Below are 10,725 nucleotides of genomic sequence, written 5' to 3'. Positions count from 1 at the left end.
GGTATCTTTCTCATCTGTGCGCAAACAAGAGATACATGTGAGGCTGACGCTGTGTTTAGTTTAGGTACTCGGTGCCACCAGAGCTGCATGCCACAGAGTTGAACTTTTCTCTCATCGCTAACCAGGTGAAGCGGGGTTCCAGCCAATTACTTTGGAAAAGGCAGGAGACAGGTAAACAGGTGTGGAAAAATAATAGATGTGGGGGTGGGGTTGTGGGGTTGGGGGGGGTGGGATGAAATGAGCCGCAAAGAGGGGTGACCTCAGTTTAAAAGGGGTTGGGTAATGGAGGCATTAGGCCAACATGAGCAACTGAGGTAAAAGGGTGCAGCGGGAGCAGGACAAGAAGGATTAGGGGACGTGGGGAAAGAAGGCTGAACTACTTTGATAGAGGTCAGAGCGTGGAGCAGTCAGGAAACAAGAAGCATTGTTTTTGAACATCTAATTTTGAGATAAGTGCTGTTTTTTAACACGTACCTGAGGAATGTGGCTAATGCAGTGGTGACCTTCTGAAGATGACAGCGGACAAACCTCTCTCAGGCGCGGAAATGACACGAATGAGTTTTATCTTCCTGCTGATGAGTAACGCCGCGTCAGTCTCCACACAGTTTAATGGATACAACTGCGATGCCAACTACCACAGCAGGTTTCCAGGTGAGAATCCTCCCCAGCAGGTCCTCTCTTTGCCGTCCACACACGTCTGCCAACAGGTGTGGAACACGGTAGATCTATGAGCAGCAAAAGTAGCAGCCACATTACAGTGAATATGAATACTTCTGGTAGGTTGATGTTTTTTTACTGATGGTGTTTCTAATAAGAGTTGGGAGTTCGCCTTGTAATCGGAAGATTGCCGGTTCGAGCCCCGGCTTGGACAGTCTCGGTCGTTGTGTCCTTGGGCAAGACACTTCACCCGTTGCCTACTGGTGGTGGTCAGGAGGCCCAGTGGCGCCAGTGTCCGGCAGCCTCGCCTCTGTCAGTGCGCCCCAGGGTGGCTGTGGCTACAATGTAGCTTGCCATCACCTGTGTGTGAATGTGTGCGTGAATGGGTGCGTGAATGGGTGGATGACTGGATGTGTAAAGCGCTTTGGGGTCCTTAGGGACTAGTAAAGCGCTATACAAATACAGGCCATTTACCATTTACCGTAATAAAATTTATTTCCTTACTGAGAGTTAATATTGAGGACAATAAAATTATATCTTTATACTTAGATAGATAGATCATCAAAATACCTTTCTATCTATCTAAGCTGGGAAGCTTCATTTATAATTTAAAAAAACATGTGAACCACGTAAGTAATTTAATCCATCAAATATTTTAATTACAATGTTTATGGCCCTATTATGACAAACATTTCCAGGATAAAGACATATTTTGAGGCAATCTCCTGCTATGATCTACAAAATTACACTAGATTGATTTACCTGATTGATTTTGCCTCCACATAGCTCTGTTAATAATTTCATACTTGTGTGAAAATTCCCATACAAAAGTGAATAACAATCTTAATTACAAAAATTAGTAACTTCTGCCTTGCATAAACCAGCATGATGCCGCAAATCTTGATTTTTATCTTTGCCTTAGCAAAAAAAACTAGAGGCTCACGCTTGGATATGTACCAGCTGTTTAGGACTCCAAAAAGTAATTTTCAAGCAGCAGCCATTCTGGAAACACACACCGAGTGCTTACGATTTCAATTATTACAGTTACATTGCCAACTTTTCTCTCTGAGCCTCCTCCTCCCGTTTTCCTCCAGGTGAAAGGGACATCAGCGTGTACTGCGGGGTTCAGACCATAACCTTGAAGATCAACTTCTGTCCTGTTCTCTTCTCCGGCTACACCGACGCAGATTTGGCGCTCAACGGCCATCACAGCGAAGCCCAGTGTCGTGGCTTCATCAACAACAACACCTTCCCCACAGCACTTCTGTTCAGCATCAGCCTCAGCACTCTGGAGGCCTGCGGCAACAGTCTGGTGGTAAAGAATACTCGTGTACTGAGCATGGCTTTATTCTAATCAATAATCAACTTCATCATGTTGTGTATTGACTTTGGCGGAGAGCAAAGTGACTGGCCGATGTTTCTCTCTGCAGGTCAGCACAGCCTACGGGCCCACTGCCTATGGGAACATGTCTCTTGTACAAATTGGGAATATATCAGGCTACATCGACACCCCTGACCCACCGACTATAATCAGCTATCTGCCTGGTTTGTTGTATAAATTCAGTTGCAGCTACCCGCTGGAGTACCTGGTCAATAACTCACAGCTGGCATCGTGAGTTTCTGCCAAAACATCCATCAGTGTCCAAAAGAGACTTGCACCTTACAGGAGTTGCTTTGCAGAGTTAATCCTGAAAGTCTGGCTTTAAGATATATTCATTTAATTAGATTCACTTATTGCTTTCAAAAACTGTGCTAACAATTAAATTCCCAGTTTAAAAGCTTCAGTGACTTTGTGCCTCGCAGTATTTTTTGAAACCATTTATTTTATTATTCACATCTATTATTCACATATATTATTCTCTGACCTTCGTAAATCAGACAAATATATAAATAAAAGCGCAGCTGATTTATAACTGTACTAAATCGAAACCTCTGCTCCCGAAATGTTATTTATTAAGCTAAGGCTCACAAAGGCTCCATCTCTCCACAGATCCTCTGCAGCTGTGTCTGTCAAAGACAGCAACGGTACTTTTGTGAGCACGCTCAGTATGATCCTGTACAACGTGAGTACAAAGCAGCACTGGAATAAAAATATATTTCCATTCCTAGCTTAAGAAGTGCAGAGGAATTTATATGAAACTAAATAGAAAGTGTTATTCTAGACATTAGAATTGGCACATGACTGGATAAGCATGTTTGGTTTGTTTTTAGTGACTCAGTTTGATGTTCATATAACATCTTTTAATGTCTTTTAATTAGCAGTGCTTATATTTTCACTGTTTCCATGAAAACAACAGAACCAAGTGACAATAAGCAGCTGGTTTTCTGTAATAACCTGTGCATTTTTCCACCAACAACAATAGTCCACAAAAGGTTTGCTATGTAATCCTGTTTGAAATCACACTGCTTAGAATACTCTGTACTTACTTTAACCAACATAATCACTGTGTTGCATATAATTGTGCTCCTTCTTTAACAATTTATGTCACATATGCTTGTTTGGCTACAGACCTGTGCAAAAATTGCTCTGGACAGCAGAAAAATAGCACAACTATAGAATAACACCAGCTATGTAAAGACTGATTCAGTGTCTTCACGTTTTGATTGAATAATCAACATTTTTTTCTTTTTCTTTTTTCTCCAGGATTCAGCATACAATCAGCCTCTCTCTATCCCCATGGCTGGACTGGCTCTAAAAACCAGAGTATTTGCTGCTGTGAAAGCCACAAACTTAGACAAACGGTACTGCACAAAACCCAGCTATTCACTATTGAATTTCCATAATTTTCACGTCATAGATGTGCAAGACTCTTTACCATAACAAACCTATTACTGCAGCAGAAAGGATATTTTAAATATAGTTCTCCACAGCATCTTTCCCACTATCATTTTTACAGATTTACTCCTCTTTTCTTTGCTTTGCCTACATTCATTATGCTATTATGTTATTATTCTTCATGAAGGCGCCAGGCTGCAGTTTTCTCATGTGCAGTTAGATCTCTATCCTCCATCCCATCTCACATTTTTGTCCCTTTGCAGGTGGAACATTTTGATGGACTACTGTTACACAACCCCCTCAGGGAATCCTAATGATGAACTCCGCTATGACCTTTTCTTTGGGTAAATCTTGCGGGTTTTTTTCTGCTTCAAGATAATGACTCGATAAACCACAAAAGGGAGTCATTACCTATTCAGGTTCTCCACATGGCTTATCCTCATTGAATGCCACGTTTTCTCTTCCTAAAGAGTTGTTAAGGGTACTCATAGACATTAAATCTAGCATTTCTGCTGGGTCTGAATATATGTATCTGCTTCCATACAGTTGCTATAAAGATCCCCAGACGACAGTTTTGGAGAACGGGAAGAGCCAGATGGGCCGTTTTTCCTTTGAGGTTTTCCGTTTTGTTAAACACAGACACCAGAAGATGTCGACTGTGTTTTTGCACTGCGTCACCAAGCTTTGCCGAGCCGATGACTGCATCATGTTAATGCCTGTAAGAGTGAAAATCTCCGTTTGTGACTCACCACCTGTTTCCTCACCTCACTGAGGACTGAAATCTGACGATGTGATTGGCAGATCTGTGGGCGGCGGCGCAAAAGGGATGAAGAGGAGACCCCTGATTCCATGGCAGCAGCATCAGGGAACGCTGTCCTCTCTGCCGGTCCAATCATCACCAGGAGTGGTATGAACTATAAACCCACTTTTACTGGAATAGTTTTGAGAGACATGCTGCTTTGTTTTCCTGCTGAGAGTGCAGCTATCCAGTCAAAATAAGAAGCAACAGCCTGAAATGTCAAACTGCTAATTTAAAGCTGATTTCAATTAAGACCACTGAAGTAAAAATGAATCCAATAAGCGCTTTAAAAATTGCTTTACAGATGAAACTCCTGTCAACAACTCCCAGCTCGGTAAGTGCCATTACGCAATGTTGCGAAACATAAAAGTGTTGTAAACTATCATGACAGCAGATTCCCTTTGAAATTACTGTTTACAGCAAACCCTCTTCTGTTCCTGCAAGGGAAAGACTCGGGCTCAGCTTGTGGTAAAAACCACATCTCAGAGCTTGTTTTCAGTTTCTTTCCCTTTCTATCTTCCAGCCTTTGGAGATATCCCCCAGCCAATGAACCCAGTGACCAGTGCTCTGATCTCAGGTGTGGTCATCCTGGGTGTGGTCAGTGTGTGCTTCTTCCTGCTGTTGCTCCGCTTCCTGCTGAAGTCCCGCCCCCCAGCGACAACAGCAGCCTCAGGTGTTTGGAATCCAAGCTTTAAATAAACATCTGCATGTTGTGCAACATGTGTATCATTTAAGGTGTTGTATATTTATTGCATTCAATACCTCAGAATGTTTCATCTTTTGTGGGTTTGCATAATAATCGTGTTTAGAAAATGTTGCATTTAATGACTCCATTTTTTTAACAAGTGTTTTTTTCTATTTCTTTCCATTTTTGTAACCAGTATATGTATAAAATCACAGATTAGAGACACCATTGTTTTGTTTGGTCTTTGTTTTCCTGTGAAAAGTTATAGTATTCAAACCCTGTACAATGTCAAAAGGAAATAGTGAGTGAATTCAAGCAGGTGGATTTCTTGATCTATTTTTGAATTCAGCTTCCAGTTTTTGTTTGCATTCAAGTTTTAAATATATGTTTGTGGTGGATATAAATTCTGATTTTAAAATAAAAACAGTAAAACTAAAAAAAACGACAAGAAAAATAATCATTTTAAGATTAAAAAAAGTGTCTACTTTATTTGGCCTGGGTGTTTGAGGTTTCGGTGCGATCTTACCTTTTCCTAGGATTATGCTCTTCTGGACAGAGACCTGTGATGTTGCCCCTGGGATCTGCTGGAGACACTGTTCAAGTTTCGGGGTCACAGCTCCTAATGCTCCTATCACCACTGGGACCACTCAGTCCCTGACACTTCTTTATTTTCTCATGCTCCCTCTAACTGCTGTTGCTGTCTGCTGGAAATTCCACATGTATCAAAACTGTGGTTTATATATGTGTATGCATGTGTGTGTGTTCTGTGTGTGTTTGTGTCTGTGTTATGCATCTCCAATGATTAGCTGTTGATGTCTGATGTTGCCTGAACATGAATATATGTAGCTTTGCTTTGTTTGAAAGTAAATAGATCACTGAAAGAGCACTTCTGAAGCTAAGAATTCACTCTGAAGTTTAAGAGATTTGTTTTTTCAAATGCACACTAACAGAAATTTTAAACCACAACCAGATAGATACAGATGACCTTTCGGCAGGCTTTTGACTGTCATTTCACAACATCTTCACCAAACATACACAAAAGTGGTATTTACCTCCTCATCTGTGTCTCTACTTCTGTTGAACTATTTCTGTGATAAGAAAACCATCAGCTGATAATAATGCAGGTTCACTCACTCACTTCTCTCAAAGCTCTGAGGATTTAAGTTTATTTTAGTTTAAAACATTTCCTTAAACATGAAGTCCGTGAAAATTTAACAACCTATTACATCTGAAGGATTAAGCATGTACGTCTGTGTATATGGACATTCTGACGCTGGTGAATCTTTTCATGAGCAGTAAACTTGTTACTAATTAGATAACTAGTTGACTATAACCAAGGCTGACCTGGGTTTGAACATCTGTGTATCCATGTGTTTGAACAAACACAGAAAAAAAAGTATAAAAAACGTGTGTGTGTGTCTGGGTTGGGATTGTGTGTGTGTGGCAAAAAATGTGGCCTTGGATACAGTCTGAACAGCCACAAATGTGGTAATGAGTATGCACCTGTGTTTATAATAGAATTCAGTGGACATACTGATGGGCTTATTATGGTCTATCACTGATTTATCAGCACCAGTGTGCAGCTATATTCTGTCTTAAATTCATATTATTTTACTTTCTCTGAAATACCCATAGTGCATTTTCCTGCATTATGTATTTATATTAGATATCTTCGCCTAAAATTTGAATTGGTTCCCCAAAAACAGAAATCAGGGTCTAGCTTATTTGTCCATCACAAACATGTCAGATACAGCGATCAAGGTCAAGCTCATAAATGGGTGTGGTCCTACCCTTGAGTACTCTCCCATAAATGAGCTAAAACTGGTGTAATCCAATCACACAACGATCTCTAGTTCACCGTTTTCTCCTTAATATCTTATGTTTTTTATAAATGTTGCTTATATGTGGTGAAGTAAAGATAATATTTTTGATATACTGCAGGTCTCAACAGAATCTTTTCCACTATCACTTTTACATATTTACTTCTCTTTTCTTTGTTTTGCCTACATTCATTATGCCATTATGTTATTATTCTACATGAAGGCGCCAGTCTGCAGCGTTCTCATGTGCAGTTAGATCTCTATCCTCCATCCCATCTCAAAGTTTTGTCTCTTTGCAGGTGCAGCATCTTGATGGATTACTGTTACACAGACCCCTCAGGGAATCCTAATGATGAACTCTGTTATGACCTTTTCTTTGGATAAATCCTGCCTTTTTCCCCCCTTCAGGATAATGACTCGATAAACCACAAAAGGGAGTCATTATCTATTCAACTTCTCCACATGGCTTACCCTCATGAATGCTTCTTCTTTCTTCTTCATAAGGCATAAACCCATCAGCTTCTTTGCGACCACCTGCCTAATATTGTGTGGGTCCACCTCGCGCCTCCAGAACAGCTGTGATCCATCAGGGTGTGGACACAGGACCATTGGGGGTGTCCTGTGGTCATGGAACTTGGGTCCTCTGGGATGTAAGTCTCTATGGATTAGGTCTGGGGAGTTTGAAGACTAGGCTGGTGCTTTGAGTTCCTGTTTTTACGGTATAGCATCCTGATAAGGTAGGCTGCTGCTCTGGAGTGGTATCATTGCCATAAGTGAGTGTTTTGGTGGGTAGTACATGGCAAAGTAATATTAATTTTTCAGAGCATAGTGTTGTAATGAGAGGGTGAAATTTGTGTGTAGTAGTAGTAATCATCACTGTGGACACAAGTGCTTGTCCAGTAGAAATATAAAGCTACAGTCAGTAGCCGTTTAACTGAACTTACAGGCTGTGCTTTCGTTCAGCTGTTCATCCACCAGCACTTCCAGTTCTCTAATATATCTAAACTTGTGTAAAAACTAAAACCAGGGGTTGACATATTTTAATTACCTGAAGTGCATTTAAAAAACTGTCTTTAAAAAACAGATAATCTCAATTCTCCAGGCTTCTCGAAGGACATTCTAAGTTCTTCTTTGAACTCACTGTCGATCCTCTCTCCTGAGCTCGTCTGTACATATTGATGATGATTTGAACTAAAATTTTCTAAATTGGACTCATCACTCCTTAATACCTGCTGTCACTGATTTTCAGTCCAGTTCTTGTGTAATTTTCTGTACTTTTCTCCCTTCTTGCCAGCCACTCTTCCACTGAGACCATTTCTGACGAGGCTTCAACAAACAGTAGATGGATCAATTTAAGAGCCAGATGCATCTTTCAGGTCCTGTGTCAGGTATTTGCTGGATTTTTTCCTATTTTTTAAGGACATGACTTTCAGATGTTGCTCATCTGCTGTAGTTAGTTTGTCAGGCCTGCCACTTCTTATTTTGTCCTCCACTTGTTCAGTTTTGTCAGTTTTTTAAAGATACACTGCACACCATGCAGAGATGTGCCAACAGGTCTTTGGGAATCAAGTTGTTAGAGCAAAAACACTATTTTATGTCTGTCAAACTGTGTTATCTTTGGTATTTTTTGGAGCTTCGGCTAAAGGAATGGGAACAAATTATGTGTTTTTGTAACAACCTGCTAGTAACAAAGTGCCTAAAGACACAGTTTAAAATTAGTTGTTTACTAAGTTGTCTGATATGTGTAGACACAACAGGTTCATCCCTTAGTTTGGTGCCTTTTTCATACTTGAATTAATAATAGGTTCATGAGGATATTCCATAATACTGGATGAAGAGAACAACAATTAATCAGAAATACTCAAATTTGCTAATCTGGTGAATTTTTACATGTTTATTGCTTTATACATAATTAGTTCAATCTACTTCCTGAAAATATTATATGTTTTTTTCCTTCACATTTTTGTGCAAAGTTACATTTAAAACATCTCTGTATCTGTGCAACACTAAATAGATTTTGCATTTAGTGGAACAGAATGAGCACACAACTGAAGCAATGTTCCAGCATTACTCCGTTTAAGAAGCAGTGCAAAGTTTTTGCAGGAGGAAGCAGGGCTTTCAGTGTATGTGTGTGTATATCTGTAAATATGTGTATCTCTTGATGCCTACTTAGGTTGTAAAACCAAATACATGTAACAAATTTTAAGGTATAATTTAATATAGGATACAGCACAAACAGGAAGAACAGGATTATATATTAATAGTGGGATTAACCAAGATCATCCACTTTCTATCCTTTTTGCACAGGTTGTTTATTAAGATTATTATGATAACATTTTTTGTATCTTTTGTTTAATTTGTTTGCCCTCTTTTCTTGTTCTTGTATTATTTTAAAATATTTAAAATAATTCCACAGCAGATAATATTCAGTAGGTTAGTTTTAAATGGCTTAACAACCACATGAAAATAATCAGGTACAGGGACTGAATTTAAAATGAGTGAAAAAGAAGTAAAAATCCAGAGAAAAACCTTGAAGGACCTTCAGGAAACCTGGAGAACTATTGTTCAAGAGCAATTTAAAAAACTAGTCTGGCTCCTTCGAACAAAATACTAAGAAATGAGGGGCGGCTCAGGATCTTTGCACAGTATACATGGTGCCAGGTTCCTATGAAACTAGCAAAATAAAATAAATCTGTGGGGACTGTGAACAAACATGGGAAGCCACTGGTGTGCATGTTTATTGTGATGTAGATGTCTAATTGGTAATAATTCATGTGCTCAAATAAACTTTTTTTTTTAAATATCCCATTAACATCATGTAAAAAGTTATTCCATATACATAAATTCACATAATAATGCTCTGAAGATATTAACTAGATATGAATCTGGCTCTGGTAAATATTTTAAACATCAGGAGTCACATTTATGACCATATTAATACATAACATGTCAAATAGGAAATAAAGTCCTTCCCTTCATGACTTCATGACTAAAAACAGGAATGTTCTTATTGTCTTCTTCGCTATTAGTGTCTATCTGGGAATTTTCCTCATGTTGTGACCTTGCAGGTTTCCAGTCTCATGGAAATGAGCAAAATACAAGGTACTGCCAGGGCTCATTTGACGACCGCCAGAATTAATCTCTCAGATTTTTTGCAGTATTGATTTTCCTTTTCGGTGACCTACGTGAATGTCTGCTGGCAGCAGCGGAATCTCACGTGTCGCGCTCTGAGGCTGTGTTTGTGACCTGCACGGCTCAGCTGCATTCACCGCTCTTTATCACCCTAATCCCTCATTTCAACAGCCATTTTGTGATGTATTCAGCAACTACAATGTCTGCAGATAACTGTATGAGATGAGTAAATGCTATCATCCCCCCTCTCAGTTTACCATCAGCGATAATTGATTAAGCCCACCTCCCAAAATGGAAATGAGGCTGAGATACGGCTTTGAATTTTGAAGCCAAGTTCAGGTGAGTCATGAGCGAATAAAATGTATTTAGAAAAGATCTGGGGAATATAAATAAGGGAGTGCACTGGCGAGAGGACAGTGAAGACTCTTTGCATGTTTAAGCTCACGTCCTGACAGTAATATGTCCTTCCTGTCTGTGCGGCGTGGTTTCCACACTAAATATACAGCATTCAACCAGAGACTGACAAAAGACACCCATCAATCATCTCGACTATGATCGCAGCGTTCTCTTCCCAGGTGGCTCGCCTTACACGATCTGATTTCTAAATGTCCTTTATTTATTTATTTATTATTTATTTTTTCAATTTAAGTTTTAAAGATGATTTTAAAGATGAAACACCAACAAAGCTGATAAATGTCTCTTACTTCTGTCTTATGACTGTCAGCCTAACTGATGTGGGTGCTAATAATGACAACTCGCTAATTCATGAGAATCTAAAGCGTCTATAAAAGATCCTTTGTGACAGTTTCCTCTAATTAAAGCTAATTCAGATAACACAAGACTACAGGTTCTCTTT

At 39.5% G+C, this 10,725-nt stretch overlaps 1 protein-coding gene across 1 annotated transcript; it reads left to right on the top strand.

Moving 5' to 3' along the window:
- Nucleotides 1–252: 252 nt before the first annotated feature.
- Nucleotides 253–5,583, top strand: zpld1b (zona pellucida-like domain containing 1b). Its single transcript, XM_019367699.2, has 10 exons — nucleotides 253–651; nucleotides 1,752–1,972; nucleotides 2,088–2,269; nucleotides 2,648–2,720; nucleotides 3,302–3,399; nucleotides 3,697–3,777; nucleotides 3,980–4,151; nucleotides 4,235–4,340; nucleotides 4,537–4,566; nucleotides 4,756–5,583. The coding sequence occupies exons 1-10, from the start codon at nucleotides 513–515 to the stop codon at nucleotides 4,929–4,931; spliced, it is 1,278 nt and encodes a 425-aa protein (XP_019223244.1). The 5' UTR covers nucleotides 253–512; the 3' UTR covers nucleotides 4,932–5,583.
- Nucleotides 5,584–10,725: the final 5,142 nt, after the last annotated feature.

The sequence above is a fragment of the Oreochromis niloticus genome, linkage group LG14 (assembly GCF_001858045.2).
Source record: "Oreochromis niloticus isolate F11D_XX linkage group LG14, O_niloticus_UMD_NMBU, whole genome shotgun sequence".
In the NCBI taxonomy this organism is placed as follows: Eukaryota; Metazoa; Chordata; class Actinopteri; order Cichliformes; family Cichlidae; genus Oreochromis; species Oreochromis niloticus.
Note: the sequence above shows the minus strand (reverse complement) of the source record. Positions and strands in the feature narration are given on the sequence as shown.

What these genes read in the sequence shown, in the direction of transcription:
- zpld1b (XM_019367699.2), top strand. Translation starts at nt 513, where the DNA reads ATGACAGCGGACAAACCTCTCTCAGGCGCGGAAATGACACGAATGAGT. An exon ending in AATAACTCACAGCTGGCATC is followed by an intron (nt 2,270 to 2,647) that starts GTGAGTTTCTGC and finishes ATCTCTCCACAG; the next exon opens with ATCCTCTGCAGCTGTGTCTG. An exon ending in TCCAATCATCACCAGGAGTG is followed by an intron (nt 4,341 to 4,536) that starts GTATGAACTATA and finishes ATTGCTTTACAG; the next exon opens with ATGAAACTCCTGTCAACAAC.